The following is a 17,701-nucleotide window of genomic DNA, read 5'->3' as shown; positions in this document are numbered from 1 at the left end:
TGATCTCAGTTGTAGAGCTCGGTCTTGCGTCCCTTGTGATTCTAAACTGGTTCGCAAATAAGACATATGACGCTGCCTACCACTTGAGGTTTCGCAATGTGTCGCTTTCCACAAAGCCAGATTACTTGCAACCAGATTTCTGATTATAGCGCCGCACGCAATGACCAGCCAGTCTCAGCCTGTGGACTCTGCCCCTCTGGACTCTGCCCGTCTAACCGAAATTTACCGTACAGGAAAGTTGAACAATTTTTTTTTTTTTTTTTTTTTTTTTTTTTTTTTTTTTTTTTTATTGTTTGCAAAATCACATTACTTACATTACTTACAGTACGGACTAAATATATCACTAGACAATACAGTATTCTACCTACAATACATGCTTACTGGTTACTTACGCTACTGAACAAAACAGGACTCTACTTACAATTTAATACAGATAGCCTTAAACATAACAGTAACTAGGTTACTTACAAACTGCGGGTTACACGCTACTAAAAAAAAAAAAAACAGGAAAGCAGTAAGAAAAGGATGAAATTTTGTCACTGGAAGAAAAAAAAAAAAAAAAAAAGTTGAACAATGAAAACCGGTCGTTCCGGCTAAATTGTTCTCACCGCGAGACATGCGCAGAATTGTTGTATAGCGCCTGTCGAGCCGTGAACCTTGCTTTGCTGCAAGGTCCTGACCGAGTGTCCTGGCAGTTTCACAACTGATGAATCTCCAAAGAGCCTATACTAAACAGAGCCCTCAGTTTGGAGTTCGTTCGAATAATATTTTTTCCCTTCAAGAGTGTTTCAGACACCTACAGTTTGTAACCGTAATTACCGCGTGAGTTATTCGGTGCCGATACACAAACTGAATACACTCTGCTTCTTTTATAAGAACGTCTAATTTTGGAGCTGAGGCTGAACGTTCTTAGTTCCGAGTTCTTTTGTGATTTGAGGCTGAAAACATTCTTAAGATGTTCTTAAATTACTTGGTATACACTACGTGTATTTCAGTAAATCAATGCGGATGTGACCAGGAAACCTATCAAAATGAGCCTGCTGACTGAGATATGGTATCAAGAACTGCTGATTACGGACAAACCGAGATGTGTGTCACCATTGTTAATGTTATACAAAACATGCCCTAAGTATTTTGGTTAATTTACATTTAGCAAAATAAAACAGTGACTCTCAGCCTGAGGAATTTTGGTAAATCTCAGCCTTGACGTTCTTATAAAAAGGGTTCTTATAAAAAAAAAACAGAGTGTACACTGTAAAACTGTTCAGTTAATTTAAATAAAAAATGAAAAACTTTTCAATTAATTTAAACAGATTTAAATAACAAAATGCTCATCTTCTCAGTGAATAAGATCTAGTTTTGCAACTTTGTTAAGTTGTTTTGCAACGGCCCCAGAAAACAGAAGAGAGCCGGGAAGAATTAATTCAAAGTTTCAAGATTCTTTAGATTTCACGAAAAGCCAGTGAAACAACAAGGCTAGAAATGGAAAGATTCAAAAATGAACTTGGAAGACTTGGAAAAATTACACGTCTAGACAAGCCGTAAACATTCCGTAAACGCCAATTTCCATGTATTTAACTGAAGACACGATTGACCTGAAATATCGCCTAAGAACTACATACCTTCAGTTAAAAAAAAAAAAAACGTAGGGAAAAAGTTATAGTCTAGATGGCTATCTTATATTTATAGTAAAACTTAAGATGTAGAATTTGTATTGATTGTGAATTATGAAACATGTTATTGATAGGCTGGCGGTACTTGAAGAACGGCTGCAAATGGCCCCGTCGATGAACCGATAAAGTAATAACATGTGCAGGAAAAAAAGTCGTTTTGCAACATCAAAGACATTCAATATAATGTATAAACTGAACAATATTTCACTGGAAGTACGTTGAGGTTGCTAATGCAGCATAATATTAATTTTTTCCACCTAGCAAACTCCGTGTTTTGCGACTCTTCAGACGGGTGAGACAAGGGCCATTTATAACGGCGTCTACTCTCGAGGGCTAAAGTGTTTGCCTTTGTGGGCGCTGATTTGGACACGAAATTTTTTATTTCTACTCCAGCTATAGTTCGTATTGTGCTCTGTTCCACCGTCCACTAGCCCAATAGTCCAGGTTCCAATCTTCTTTATTGCTATCTCTGATCCCCTGGGTCTAAAAAGGGGATGCACAATCTGCGAGCCAGCGAGGCATGCGAGACATGCGAGTCAGACGTGCGAGGCACTCAGGTTAGCCTAAAAAACACTCCGGTTAGCCTAAAAAGCACTCTGGTTAGCCTAAATAGCACTCAGGTTAGCTTTAAATAGCTCCCCGGTTAGCTTAACGGTTAGCAGTTTATGTTGGGGGTTGTTCATGCCTCGCATGCCTCGCTTGTTTTGTACATGCCTCGCACGCCTCGCACGTCTGCCTCGCATGCCTCGCATGCCTCGCTGGCTCGCATATTGTATACACTCGTCTAAAAATCCTTTGATGATAATTATTAAGTGATTAACTTTTATTTGTCGTTGCGTCTGTGCCTGACTGCACATTTTGTGCAATCTTCTAACTTCGGAACTCTCGCGGCATGATAACAAAAATACGTCCTTTTAATACTGGAGTTAAAATTAACGTCAATCACGCGGTATTCGAATTCGGTATATTTTGTAAACATTTGCCATCAGTGGCCAATATTATAAATGCTGAGCTTGGCGTCATGTAGAGAAGATTGTTTGAAACAATGAATGCGATGCAAATTTGAAAATATATAGAGTTTCTCTCTCGAGATTTACGATTCAATATTCTAAAACAGTTTTGGCATGACAGTTGCGGAGTTCCTTTCTTTGTTGATTTGATAATCCCGTGCCTTGATCCCGTGGAAACTGCTTTGTATTCACCGCAAGTATATGCCAGAAGGTTCGCGGAAGAGTTGCGTGACAAACGCGCGAGACGCGCGCGTGGTCAAAGGTGAAGGCCTTCCCAATCCTTTAGCGAAGGAAAACAAATGTGTCCAATCAACAGTTATATAATACTGCCGTACGAGATAACACACGTCCATTGATCAGATACATGAATAAGAAAATCGTGATGGATCATTTATTTCTGTCAGACTAAAAATATCCCCCGGGTGCCATAGCTACTGTTGCTTCGTAGACACTCGAAGAAGCTCCTGAGAATTCTCGAGATCCTGGCATTCAAGCTTGGAGGATTTTTGCTTTTGGACCTTCACCTACACCCCTCTTTTACTATCTGTATCGCCTAACTGACATTTGGAATGTGCTAAAATGTATATACCGCAATAACAAGATATTGATTACCGTCCGATAAAAATGATTTGAGAGCCACAGAAACTGGGAAGGCGCCAACATTGACAGATACGTCACCCTACTATACTATAGATCCTTGTAAAATAGTTTTAAAATTGTCATGTTGTCGGAGAACTTCCAGAATTTTTTACTTTTAATTACATCATTACTACTTTTTCACCTAACCAAGTCAAAATCATGTCAAATAGAGCAGTCGGATTCAACCAGAGATATATACTGAAAAAAAAAAAAAACTGGAAATTAAAGAGAGGGAATGAATCGGCCTCTAAGACAATTTGATATTATTACAACACGATAAAAAGTTACATCTTGTTTATTTTATCGGGAGCGCAGGATTTAAGTCTTTTTTCGATATGTACATATTTTCACAAGAGTAATAAATTAACTACATAGTTTGAAATTTATCAAGAATGTTCACGTATGTTTTGACACTATATACTTATTCTGGAACCGGAACATGGCGTCTAAAAAAAACTCACGAACCTTCTCTTAAAACTTGTTTTTCCCTTGAGCTTTTCAGCATCATGTACATTACCATGTGTCTTCCACAATTTAACTTCACAGCTTCTATAGTCGTTCTCAAAAACAGAGAAAATCACATCCAGTACAGTCATATCGACGACTCTACAACGTCAAGCGGTGAAATGGAGGCTTTCGAGCGCGTTTCAAATTTTCTAAAAAACAAATTTTCTTGCGCGCGATCAATGATTAGGACCACGTGATGTCTTCTGGCCAATGAGAGCTAAGTTTTTTTCTTAGCTTCGAGTGTAACGCATGGGCAGTGCAGTCCCCTGAGTTTTCTGCGCGTGCTTTGGGCGTTTCACGAAGGTGTGATCACCATTCACAAAACGCTTCGTTCAGTTGGCTTACAACCGAAGCAGAATCTGCCAACATGTCGACAGCGAAGGGTAACAAACCGCTCATCGAAGGCAAAGCTAGACGATTGAGCGCCCCGGCCAGAGGCAGAGCAGTTCGAAGGCCAGAAGATGTTGTTCGCGACGTACGTGGTCTGAAGCTTCGGCAGCGTGTCTCTCTTGTGTTGAATGACAAAGTTCTTCGCGACGAGCTTGAAGACCTTGTCCAAAACTACGTTCAGAATGGTCCTAAAACCAGCGGAGAAGGTGTCCGTACTTATCAGGATTTCCTTATTCCTTCCAGTACGTATTATGGAGGAGGGATGTCTACTGTTGTCTCTCCGATTGCAGACATCCGAGGCTCCGATACCCTGAATTATTCCAAGCAAGAGAGGTTATTGCGTTGCAAACTGGCGTCTACTTACCGTTTGGTCGACCTCTTTGGGTGGACTGTTGGCATTTACAGCTTTATAACTGTGAGTATGGATCAACTAGGCCTGTTTCTGCTAGTAGAACTAGAATTTAAAGTATTTGTTTTGTGTTTTGTGTCGCGCGCGTATGCTCTGTCACAATAGCCTTTTTTTCCTGTGGATTACCCCAGACGCGTACGTGACGATGTTGATTTACTTTAATTCAGTGTCCTTCAAGTTTTCGGTGCCTTTTAGTGCTGAAGAAATTATACGTTTGCTTTACTGGTACAAAAAATAATCATAGAATATAATTGTGCAGTAGCAGAGTAATACGCGTTTCATTCCGTGAACCTATCAGTCAACTACAACATTTGTCCGCAAGAAACAACAATAGAAAACGATGTCGATTGCATTTGTTCCAGATTCGCCCATCGGCAGATCAAGACAGCTTCTTGATTCATCCCTATGGACTTCTGTACAGCGAGGTGACAGCATCAAGTCTGCAAAAAATTAATCCCGATGGAAGTGTCGTTGATCAAGGCAGCACTAATCTCGGTGTGAATAAAGCTGGTATTTTACTCCACTCAGCGATTCATGGGGCACGGAAGGATGCCCGCGCTATCATTCATTTACACCAGGAAGACGTCGTTGCTGTAAGTTTGCATTTGTAACGTACTTGTTCCTGTAGATTGGAGTCACTTTCAAGTCGTTAAAGTTACTTTTTACGCTTTTTTTCGGTCAGACGGGTCCTTATAATGTTCATTGTTGGTAAAAGAGAGCGTTGTTTATTTCCCGCACTACTTGCCCGTAAAACCTTGTTCACTTTGTCAGCTTTATCGTCCGATCGTTGTGAAATCAGCGTGGAAGACTGAAGCAAATTCATCTTGGGGTTTTAGCGTGACTTTTTGTTATTTCAACTCCAGGGGTCTACCATTATTTTGCTAAAAATGAAAACTGTGACAAATGCGCTTGCTCGTCTTGTGCACTTAAAAATCGCTGGTGTGGGACAGTTTGAGAGCATTACTGCAATTTTCTCGCCCGGAAAAACGTTGGTTACTCGCAAATTACGTATTTCCCGGCGATCGGGAGCAACTTACTAAAACGTGCATTTGTGTTGGTAGCTTTACGTAAATGATGCCGTACATGAAAACCCAACAAAGCTAGTTTCGAACGGAACTCCTTCACACATGTGGCATATTTATTTGTCGTCATGTTGCGTTAAAAATATTAGGTTTGGTTTCATTCCTTCGTACGCAAAAGAATGCTTTCATACTGCTTGAAGTGATTTCTGGTCTGTATGGAGAGGGCAACACTTAGGAATCAAAATGTCGAGCTGGCTTCGTAGAAATGAAATTTTAATATAGGCAAAGAATGCAGTTCAATCGATGCTTGTTTTAAGACATTTTGTGGTTGATTATATTGATAACTCTGGAAGCGGCATTCCTTAAGGCATATTTCACGGTTAAAGCTGTTATTGGCTCAAGCAGAAGCATCTGCGAAAGAAACGAAATATTCTCGAGCTAGATTTATAGTGTGCTTCGCTATTCCTCTTATATTTGCATCTACCGTCTTTTCACCTGTTCCATAAAAACCAAGGGTTACTTGATTTGAATAAATCTCCTATTCACGATTTTGGAAAAAGACTATAAATTAAACATATACTCTGATCGCGAGTTGGGAGGGAGAACCTTCGATTTTCATGTATGCTCACGTTTGTTGTGTCACAGGGTTGCTTCTGTGGTTCCTAATCAACAGTGATTGATGGCATTTTGTCGACTCTTGTCCCTTCTCTAGTGAGGTCAAGTTCTTCTAGAACGTTCCACCGAAGCGTTTTGCTCCATTAATGTGACACTGTTTGCTATACACTGTAATTGACTTTCGATTTTATTATGCCTGGTTGTTTTCGTCGATAATTTACATTAAGCCCTTTTGAACAAGCTTTATTTATCCATAATAGTTTTAAAATGATTCCCTAACGCAAAGGAAATCTATCTGATGAAAATCATCATTGTAAATTATCAGAATGCAATTTTTTTGTTAGAATTTTAGTCACCATTCCATCGTGATAATCCACATCCATTACAATGTATATCTTTCCACATCTTCAATATTTATTTTGAAGATACATGTATCCCTGACGTATCAAAAAAAATACACGCCTGTATGTGTGCTCATGGAAGGAGATTTGTGAAAAGTAGGCCATGTAGACAACCTTTGAATACAAATTTTGGAGTTATTTCCCTCTTTCGTTATAGTCACAGGAAAAATTGCAGAGCCCTGTCGTGTATCATTCTGATTTCAAATTATTGTTGTCATACGTAGTAGCGGTCAGCTTGCTAGTTAGGTTAGTGGCAGTTCTGCATTACTAGAAAAACAGCCAAACATTGCATGTTCTAAATTAATTTTTCAAGAAAGAGGGCATCCTCTTTCAAGCTATTAAACAGAAGAGACGGGTGGTTGCTAGGAGTGCAATTTTACGTTGTTGAAAGTTACTATTCAGCAGTCCTACAGTGTATTTGACACTATATTATTGTATTTTTTTAATACATCATGTATGGAACATTTTACAATAACTGTCAAAATTCCAATGTGCTAATTGGTTCGTAGCTATTGTCTGTAAGAGTGCAGACAACTAAATGATATTAGATGTAACATGCACGTTCTCATAATGGAAAATAAAGCAAATTTTGCTTGTACTTTTTCAAATTGACGGCAGTTTCTATGGTCTACACTCTTATAGACCAGAAAATGATGCAAGAAAATGTTCAAAACTTGGCAGCAATGAAACCACTCACCTGCGGCATGTGGTTCCACTTGAGTTTTGGACATTTTATGGTCTGTAAGTATAGACCATAGAAAACTGCTGTTGATTTGTTAAACAGAAATGTCATACTAGTTTATGTTGTAATTCAAAAAAATTAGAGAAGAAGATTATCCTGAAGGCTTTCCACGTTGCCTATTTTTTTGCGTTGACCTCTTTGACTTCTTGTTTTTAATTCTCCCAAATCCCCCAGCACAACCCATGGATGTTAATGTTGATGTTTGTTTTATTTTATTGGTAATTTTTTTTTTCAGGTTTCAGCAATGAAATGTGGACTTCTGCCAATAAGCATTGCCGCGCTTATCGTAAGTGTCAGTTGTGTGCTACACTGTTGTTTCTCCAGTTTTTAGTGCAGAGTGCTTGCTATCAGACTGGTGAGACGTCTTAGGAAGGAGATCCATAAGATTTTCACGTTACATGTAACTTTTTGCCTGCCACACAATGCCAACACTTGACAGAAGAGAGGAGATCTAGAAGATTTTCATGTTAACTTTTGCCTGTCACACGGTGCAAACACTTGACAGAACGGTGTGCGTATTTGGAATTCAATATTGTACAGGTTTGAGGCAGACAAAGTGGAAAGTGTCAACCAATTTTTAACAAATGAAACAGGAAAATTTTTGTTTCCAGGAAAAACCAGTGTCTTGGTATTAAGAAATATTTCTGCATGAACTTCCACCCTTCATGCATGGCTACACTCGCTCCAAGACATTTTTCTCTGGGTACTCCAGTTTTCCCCTCTACTCAAAACCAACATTTCCAAATTGTGGTGAATTTAATCTGGATAGTGTCCCCAATTAGTGCTCTGCAATAAACACATTGACACTTACCATGTAAACAAAGTGATTTGCTTTGATAAATGAGACTTTCATCAAGAGTCAGGAAGTTGTGGTCAGTGATTGTGGTATGAATTACTGGTACACTGTGCCTTAGATGTGAAATCCTCTGTCACATACATTGTATACCCACACAACATGTAAGCTTCCCATTGCAGCTTAGGGTAACAGCTTGACCCTCCCTATATTGATCATTATTTCTCTTTGGGACTGTGTTTTCTGCTCTTTCTGATAAGCAAGTTTGAGTGATTTACGCAAAAACCTCCATACCAAATAATTGGTGTTGTACAGAAGGACAGTGTTATCATTATAAGGGCAGCCCTCTCAAAGTGTACCCAGTGGTGTCAAGCTTTCCACCTTCATCTGGAAGATGATTTGCTGCTTAGTTCACAGTAATTTCCCCCAAAAGAACTTTGGACTTTGTTCTTTCTGCCTATCAGTAATGTTACAGAAATGTATGTTGCCTACTACTGAAAAACAATTTTCAGAAGCTGTAAATGAAGTGACCTCAAATGGTTGAATTACTGTCTCTTTTGCAGCTGGGTGAAGTATCCTACCATGATTTTAGAGGCATTTTCACCAACGAAGAAGAAAAAGAGTCAATAGTTAAGGATTTGGGTGAAGAAAACAAGGTATAGTTGATAAGTTATAACTCCTTTCTTTGTGAAAAAATCGAAAACAACAACTAGAGAGTATAGCTACTTCCATTGCAGTTTACTGTTCCTACATTCCAATAAAGAATGTCTTGAGGAGCAACTATGTTAAGAAATTCCACTGGCATGGCATAGAATGTGGTTGTTGTTCCAGTGGTTTGATTGGTGCCTCTAATTTTATTTGACGGTGTGATTTCACATAATATTGACCTGCGTTGACGTGTATAATTATTTTTGTTGTTCAAAACTTAGTTCTTTGTAAAGGGCGTAGGTTACGGTATTGTGTATTCAGTGATTGTGTGCATTTTTGTTAATGATGAGCTCTCAACTTTAAAATGACAATTGTGCAAAGTTCATTTATTGATGAAATTTCGGCCACGTAACACATGAAGACGATTTCAGAACAAGTTTGAGCACTGTCAGGTGTAGACCAGTACTAGGCTTGAGAACTTGACTTAAGTTTAATTAAAATATCCACCTACATGTATTCATCTGTTGTTGTTATTATGAATCTTAATTGTTTGTTTTCAATGTGTTTTTTTTTTTTTTTTTTTTACCATTTTCAGGTCATGTTTCTTAGAAACCATGGTGTTGTGGTTTGTGGAGGAACAATAGAAGAAGCCTTTTATCTTGCTGAAAATGCTGTTAGAGCTTGTAGATTCCAGGTAAAATATTTTAACATGTGTAAGACCAAACAAAGGCAGGGTTTGCATTGCAAGTTAATGCAAGTTTACTTGCAAGTAGCAGCCAAATCATGATTCAAATCAAACTTAAGTCTTTGTTTGGCCTAGGCTTGTGAAGGCTAATGACAAAACAGCTGAACCTAGGTTATGAAGTATTTAATTTGTTGTTGTTGTAGGTGAAGGCTGTTTCTGCTGGAATTGACAACCTGACAAAGAGTGATGATTTTGCCAAAGAACAAGTTACAGACACATGTAAAGTGGGTGGTGGTGGCGTTGACTCTGGTCCCATTAAGTGGAAAGTGGGGGAGATGGAGTTTGAAGCATATATGCGTTTACTAGATTCAATGGTAAGAAGTTTAAAGGGCTTAAGTTTGAATAGAGTCCATTAAAAAGCAATGTTTGATCGCAGGTGTCTCATTGTTTGATTGCATCACATCTCTGTAGAGATGGTATCTTATCTATCTATCCAGATGCAATGCTAGGAATAACAGACTTACTGTGTTACATAATCCACTAACAATAGAACTTTCTCAGAAACAGTGGCCATGCAGAAAAGATTGGAGTTCATGTCAAAAAAGGTTTACTGTTCATATTTGCTATTATTTTAATAAAAAGCATTCATATTTATGAAGTCACATCTCACTCCATCTTTAAACCTTTACTCTCAAACTGATTTCCGTAAGAAAAAGTTGAAAATGGTCATGCATTTTCAGATCGCCCATAATTCACTTTGCATTGCAAAAGGCCTTTAATACACATATTTTGCCGTGTGGATGTTGTAAGTTAAATCCAATATGGTGGATGTCTGGACAATAAAAAATTTAAGCTGCCATAAAAAGAGTATTAAGGGGATTATATTAATAGTTTGATATATTTTATGAAGTTTTTATCGACTCAATTTGTAATTAACCCAGTAGCTGCTACAGTTTTTTTTTTTTTTTAGTTTTTGCATTTAATTGTTTTTTTCTTTCAAGAAAAGAAAAATTAACCTAAATGTGTAGTCGATAGAGAAAAGTCATAGGCTTCTCAAAGTAACTACTTTTTTTCACTGGTATAGTTAAATAAACATTTTGTGATATAAACAAAAAAGCATGGTTACTTACCAATAAATTATTGGCCAGGAAATAACCTTGAAAAAAGAAAATTGCTAAAATCCCCCTCCATGTTAATGAAAACCACTCTTTTATCAAATTTCAACCCGATTATGCAAATTAGCCTATGTTTACACAACTGCACTTCCTAAACACAGCTATGAAGTAACAAAGACAGAATAATGGACAAAAAACTTATCCAACTAAAAATTATATTTAAAAAAACAATACATTATGCTTGTAAAAGCAAAAAACTTTAAATTAGATTTTATTGCATGCATGCAAACATGTGTAATTGTTGCAGACACTTTGCGCTCGATTTGTTCAAGGAAATTGCTCAATCAAAGATGAAAATCACAAAAATTATAGGATTTTTGTTCAAATCAGTGGTTAAAAAGCAAATCAGCATTTCAAAATCATTTACAGTGGTGTGGTGTGGTGTTTTCCCAGACATTGTAAAATCCATTTCAAGTCCAAGCTTCAATTTTAATCCTTGAGCAGAATTTACGTATGTCTTGGAAATCAAAGAAATCCTCTTTTTTGGTGGCTGATTATTCTTTAGTGTTATTTCTTTCCATTTTGCGCTAAAAAAAATGCCTTAAAATTTATTACCGATCTGTACAAGGCGTCATTTTCTATGTGTTCGCAAAATCCCATGCGGTAGGTTAAAAAGAGGCCTTTCCCCTGCCCCCTAAACCAACACATTATATGAGCAGAAGACAGATTCTGATTGGTCTATTCATCACCTGAACCATTGACAGTTCTAGAGCACAAAAAAGTACATGTACTTGGTAGGGGAGGTAGGGGATTTCTTGTTTTCCTTTCTAACATGTGTGTGGTGTGGCCAGTGTAGGAGTCAATGGGTTATTTTTGAAAGGTCATTTTCGAGGAGTAATCAATAATTTTCATTGTTGTTGTTATTTTTATTACAATTTTGCAATTTTTTGCAATTTTTTTATCACAATTTTGCAATTTTCACCATTAATCACCGTGCCAGTCAAAACTGGCCATGATTTTGCACACATTCACATTCGGTTCCTGCCTCCCTTTGAAGGTTTTTTTCCGCTATTGACCCAATTGTCTTCAAAAAAGACTGGCCAATCAGGATCCACTGTCTGCGCATATTTTCGTAGGTCTCTGGGGGGTCTAGAAAGAAAGGCTTTCAGGGTTTGTGCTACTCCTTGAAGTCCTTGAAAAGCTCTGGGATTTAATTTTAAATTTCAAGGGCACTTGAAAAGCCCTTGAAAAGAAGAATTTTTGCTGAAAGTGCTTGAAAATAATGAAAACTCCTTGAATTTTTGTTCAGATGGGAAATAATGTGGGATGGTGACAAAGTAATTCAGGGATTGAGCACAGATTTCAAAATCGGGGACAGATTATATCCGGGGAAGCGTTTTTAAAGTTGTTCATGACCAATGAGAACATTTTGAAACAGTGCAAGACAAAGTAACCTTGCTTTGAGTACTCCTTGAAAACTCAGTTTTTAGTGCTTGAATACTCCTTGAATACTAATTGAATTTTATGTCCAAAAACCAGCACGGACTATGGCTTTTGTCCTACGCAAAGATCAAATTTCAGTAAAAATGGATTCCAATTTCGTGCCTTTTTGAAACGGTAAATGGAAAGAAGAACTGCTTAGCAATACTCGACAGTTTCAACAGTGGAAATCTGAGAATTAATGGCATACAAATTACGCTTTGAGGACAAATTGTCATCTTATCAAGAAGACATCTGAAATATCATAAATTTTAAGCCATGGATTTTCTTGGTAATCTTAGGGTGCTTCTGGGAATCCACCTCGCACAAAAAAAATAACAGGTTTGATTGTGATTTTGTGCTCCAATACTATTCTAATTGACCGATTCTTCGTATTCCTAACAGTTATTGCGAAAATATTTTTGAAAAACGTGTTCTACACAGGTCGATAAATTCGCTTCAAAATGGACTTGCAGTTCCTCCAAAGCACTTTGTTATTTCTCACCTCAAATTAAAATTGACTTAAAAGACTTATCTAAATAAATTTCTCATTTAGTGAGTAAAAGGCCCCTTTTAAACAACATAATGAATTTTGTTGTTACAGTTACCTTCATTACATACTTTGTACATGTTTCAAGGTAATATACGGGGACAGTTCCAAAGAAAGTTTGCTGCCATGCGGTGGGGAGTGGAAACAAGTTGGCCGCCATAAAGCGGACATTTTGAGTGTCGTACATGTAGTCTGTGACAAGGGGCTAACACTCAGGGCTGAGTTGCTCGAAGCATGGTTAGCGCTAACCATTGGTTAAGAGGTATTAAAACCTATAGGTTGTCATGGTATTTAACCCGGGTTAGCGCTAACTATGCTTCAAGCAACTGGACCCAGAATGTCTTGATGGTGGCCAATTTACCTTTTCAACTCAGTTTATAAAACCAAACGGTAGTTTAAAAATGAATTGCATTTGCACTAAGTTAATCAGTCAAATAGCAAATACTTTAACTTTGTCCATTAGTGTCAAACGCTGTTTCAAAGTTTGCAATAACGCTCGGTGATTTTTATTTTAATTGGCTAGTTTGGTAACTTTGTAACTAGTTTCCCAGCAAACTTCACGTCTCTGAAGTACAGCTGTAATGTGTTGTTTAGTACACAGAATTTATCTTTCACTAAGTATGAAAGCAGTCAATGAGAAAATTAATTTTTTACTGGTTTTTGTCATCAGGGCTACAAAACAGGCTATGTTTACAGGAATCCAGAGGTGTTCCACGGTGAAAAGCCAGCAGAGAGAGAGGTCACAACGCCATCAACGGTGTCATCCACTCGTGCAAAAATGTTTTACACACCAGAGATAGAACGGAACCCTGTTAGAAGAGCACATTCCACAGGCCGTGCAAACACGTACAGGAACCGTGTGAAATGGCTCAATACTCCAGTCAAGTCAACAGAATACAAGAAGGACAAGGAGAAGGTGGAGTTAGAAAGTGACGAGCCTGTCACAATTAAGGATCTCATGCCAGAGAGGGCTGATAAAGACAACGAACAGGTAAGTAAACACACTGAAATAAAAAAAGGCTTGTTGTTAAGAATTGATTCACCATAAAAAAAAAAGAAAAAAGTCAAAAAAGAAAAACAAAAAAGAAGTCATTGACTTTTAGCATAAACCCACCAATTTATTGAATGATGAGGTTTTGTAGAACTGAAGATCGTAGCAAGAGTTGCCCAAGGCCATAATCAAGATCAACTCTACATTTCAGGTGCATCGGTAGCTTCCTAGAGCTATACATGGGAGTGTGGGAGTGGAACTTATTCCAAATTGACAAAATTTTGAGACAATTAGTTCAGAAGAACTCCAAACTCCCATTATTTTCACAACTTATTAGAGAGATTTAGGATTACAGTTATGTACAGCAGATGGCAGAAATGAGCACGTGACCATGTCTACCCTATATTTGCCACTCACTGTTTTCAGTTTCTCAGTTAAGTTGAGAAGTTTTGCATTAGAACCAAAGGTCAGAATTATTTTGCACCATTCCCATCTCAGTATCATTTTTTTCAAGAAAACATAAACTGATAAACGCGAATTTCATATTCGCCGTTTGCCTTAAATGCAATTCTAAAGCTCTGTAAAGGGTCCTGTATTGCCATGTACACTGTAGAAACTGACTGGAAGTGGATTTAACTAATGGTGTTGAACAGTTTTTAAACTTTTATTATAACTTCCCAATACCAAAAAATTATTTTTACATTAATCATGTAAAATCTGTCAATCTATTATACAACAGAAAAATAGGACATAACAGTGGGTATGTGTTTCGAGGGTTTTCAGTTGTTTTCAATTATAATTCTATTGCCATATTTTAAAATGTAAAGTTTACTTAATTTTGTAAGGTTTGTAAAGTTTTTATCCCATGCATGGTTACTTGTGTCTTAAGCCTTGTGGAAAGCACTTACTGATGTTCTGATTATCTGTGTTAATGTTGTGCAAATAGTGTGAAATAAATCAACCATGAACCATGTACTTCTGAAATGTTATGCACTTCTTTTTGTGTTTATAAACATTTCAACCAGCAGTCAAATTTTCAACTGTAACATGGGAGGCAATTCAAATTTGACATCTACAGACAGGGTGCTTTGAAAAGATACATTATGTTGGAGACTAATTAGAGCTTTTACATTGCCCAGGCTTCTGTTGCAAACAAATACAGACCCTTATGAGTTTTTGTTATCTCTCCCTTAAGTAATTTCCTGTTTTTTGTTTCCTTTAGGACTCAGAAGTGATTGTGAAAACAACAAAAGTTGTGATCACAGAGTCATCCCCGCATGAAAAAGGAATCAATGGTGATGAGACAAAAGAAGAGAAAAAAGTTGTTGTGGTGACAGAATTGAATGGAGAGGCTGGGGACGAGAAGAGCACCGAAGATGGAGAGGAAGATGGGCTAGATGGAGAGCTGTTGGCACCTGGCACTGAAGATGGCAGCCCAATAAAGAAGAAAGGAACTAAAGTGAAGAAGAAGAAGAGCTTCAAAGAGGCCCTGGTGAAGAAGTTCAGCAAGAAGGGGGAGCGGCCGGCAAAGTATGTCAAAAATGAAGGAGAGCCTGCGGCAGGAACAGAGAAAGCAGAGTAAATATCAACTTCCTCTGGGTTAGAGTCAAGTTTTATTTAGCATTCATTTGCTGTGTAAATCGAAATCAACCAGTTGGAATATTACAGTAAGAAACAAATCTGCTTGTTTTCAAATGTATAAAAGTTGAGAATCTCATTCTGTGGTTCACTGCCGTCCCGTGACATGGGATGAAATTTAAAGAATTGTAAGCTTTATATGTTTGTGATGTGTTCCTGAACAGAGTAACTTTCCAAACATTGCTACTCGAAATTGCAGAAATAACACGAGGAACACAAGCTAGTTTTTACTTTGACTTAAAAATGCATGGAAATGGTATGACTCTTGCATGAAGAGTGCAATGGCTGAAGACTTTATCTGTGCAAACTGAACTCAATCACACTCTCAGTGTAAATTACATTTTAAATGTTTGATTGGCAGTGTGTGGATGTCAATATGATTTAGGGTTTTTAAACTATGAAATTCCCTCTGTGTAAATTAGATTTAATTTTAGTTGTAAGTACTTATTTTTGTTGAGATTGATTAATTTTATGAACCTTTAAATTTGCATGGGCAAGGGAAGCTTTTCAAACCATTTTATTTCCAAGACCAATCAACACCGAATTTCTTGTTACATGTACGTTATCTTGAACAGTCAACAGGCATGATGTGAATAGGGGAAAAGCTACAATAATATAATGCAAGGTTGTTGCCCAGTGGCCCTGGTAGCCTAGCTGTGAGCTATGTAGCATAAATTGAAATGTATGTTAGAGTGCTGAAAAGAGGGCTACTGTTCTTTGATGGGATTTTTTTTGCAGTACATCTTTGATGCTGTTGCATGTTGGCAAAATTTTTTGCCTTTGCACAACAACTATTGTTGATACCATGCACTGTTTAGGCTACCAGGCTGGCTAGTACTCTTTGAGAACAGACACTGGTGCCTAGTTATTTTTGCAAAGCACTTAACAGTAATATTAGCTTCCTGTGGTTCTCCTTTGGTATGAGCCTTTTATTTTCAGGATATACTACTTAATTCGGATAACCAGAAAAAGAATTAGAAATGTATGGCAGTCACAAAAAAGGGGAAAAAGTATTTCAATCTTTCATGCAAAATATCAACCTAATATATTTTATTGTTCAGGTTTTAGTGCTGGGAAGGAAGCAGGCTGGTTCTGAAGTCCATTTGTAACTGTTCTAATTACGTCGCTAAAAAGTGCATAATGTATAAGTTGGAGTGCTCAAGGCACGTTAAAAAAATGAGTTTAATGGGCATGAACAGGAAAGGCCTCTGCCATTTTTTTTTGTTACTATTGTTATGTTTGCTTCAAATTCAATTTTTGTCCTCAAATTATTCTGTGATCGTGGCATACTGAGCTTTCAGTTTATTAAGTGATTGGGCAAGAATGCAGTAGGGTTGGAAAGAAAATTTTGACCGCACTCGCGACATGGACGAGTGACCTTAAGAACTGCACCAAAAAAGTCACAATCTGTACTTGCCTAGGCAAGTGGGTGAGTGCCAATTTCCATCCCTAGAATGAGAAGTCGACGTCTGCCTTTAGTGTTGCTTTCTTCATGCCTAGTGGTCAGTTTTAAATTTTCTTAACGTTTAGGATTTCTGGTGTAAAGCAAAGTATCAATATTTTTACCTTGATTTTTTTTATCTGCACTGTGATGCTGCAAATTTTGGGCGCTTTCATCAAGATTTAGTAAAGCTTTAAGAGAAATTTTGTTCTGTTCACAGCTAATCATTTCAATGAACATTTGTAGTCATCTAATTGGGCAATTTTTTGGCTCTCAATTTGTCAAAACTGGGGAAACGAGAACAGGACAATATTTATCTTAAAAATATAAAACCCGATTGCAAACTGTCTGCGAGAGAGGTCTTACAAGTTATTAATTTTCTCCCTGCACAAAGTGCTGAATTTTGAATTGTTTCCCAAATGAAAAGATTTCTAAAAATCTCCACTTGGAGTAATTATAACAAAGAAGCAAAAACCTTTTGCTCCCTAGAGAATTAATGTTCAAAGCAAGTAGCAAAATGTTTACTTTTCTCTTTTTTTTTTTCAAACTGCACTGAAAGAACACTTCAGAGCCTGTTATTTTGGTCACACTTTAAGCTTTCTTTCAGTTTCAAGTATTAGGTGGTGTTGCAGGGTGCAAAGAAAGTCAGTTTTACAGCTTGCCATTCGGGCAACCTGTAGCTAGCATGTACAAGCCCAAAAGTCATTTCAACCATCCGCAAAAACGTTTTGATACGCAGGATTGATTACACAGTTGTTCTGTCATAAGTTGAATTCCTCAATAACTTCGTTTGCCCGTTGGGCAAATTAAGAACAAAATTCACCAGCCTGACAGCAAAATCCAGTAGCCAGGGACTATCATACACTACTTTCTTTGCACGCTGTGTTGGACTCTGGGAGTTTAATAGTTTTCACCTTTTAAGCCCCAACATATGACATGCAAATTCCCCTCGC

The 17,701-nt window shown here is 37.6% G+C and overlaps 1 protein-coding gene across 1 annotated transcript; it reads left to right on the top strand.

Moving 5' to 3' along the window:
• Window positions 1-4,092: 4,092 nt before the first annotated feature.
• LOC146465756 (alpha-adducin-like) lies at window positions 4,093-17,208 on the top strand. The gene is made up of 8 exons (XM_085128206.1): window positions 4,093-4,634; window positions 4,991-5,221; window positions 7,644-7,694; window positions 8,765-8,857; window positions 9,445-9,543; window positions 9,738-9,908; window positions 13,349-13,669; window positions 14,892-17,208. Exons 1-8 carry the CDS (start codon window positions 4,197-4,199, stop codon window positions 15,249-15,251), a joined length of 1,764 nt encoding a protein of 587 aa, XP_084984332.1. The 5' UTR covers window positions 4,093-4,196; the 3' UTR covers window positions 15,252-17,208.
• The last annotated feature ends 493 nt before the right edge of the window (window positions 17,209-17,701 follow it).

Source organism: Pavona decussata, unplaced genomic scaffold (assembly GCF_977016875.1).
Source record: "Pavona decussata unplaced genomic scaffold, jaPavDecu1.1 SCAFFOLD_155, whole genome shotgun sequence".
Classification (NCBI taxonomy): Eukaryota; Metazoa; Cnidaria; class Anthozoa; order Scleractinia; family Agariciidae; genus Pavona; species Pavona decussata.
This window is presented reverse-complemented; position numbering and strand designations above follow the sequence as displayed.

What these genes read in the sequence shown, in the direction of transcription:
- LOC146465756 (XM_085128206.1), top strand. Translation starts at nt 4,197, where the DNA reads ATGTCGACAGCGAAGGGTAACAAACCGCTCATCGAAGGCAAAGCTAGA. An exon ending in ATTTGGGTGAAGAAAACAAG is followed by an intron (nt 8,858 to 9,444) that starts GTATAGTTGATA and finishes TACCATTTTCAG; the next exon opens with GTCATGTTTCTTAGAAACCA. An exon ending in TTAGAGCTTGTAGATTCCAG is followed by an intron (nt 9,544 to 9,737) that starts GTAAAATATTTT and finishes TTGTTGTTGTAG; the next exon opens with GTGAAGGCTGTTTCTGCTGG.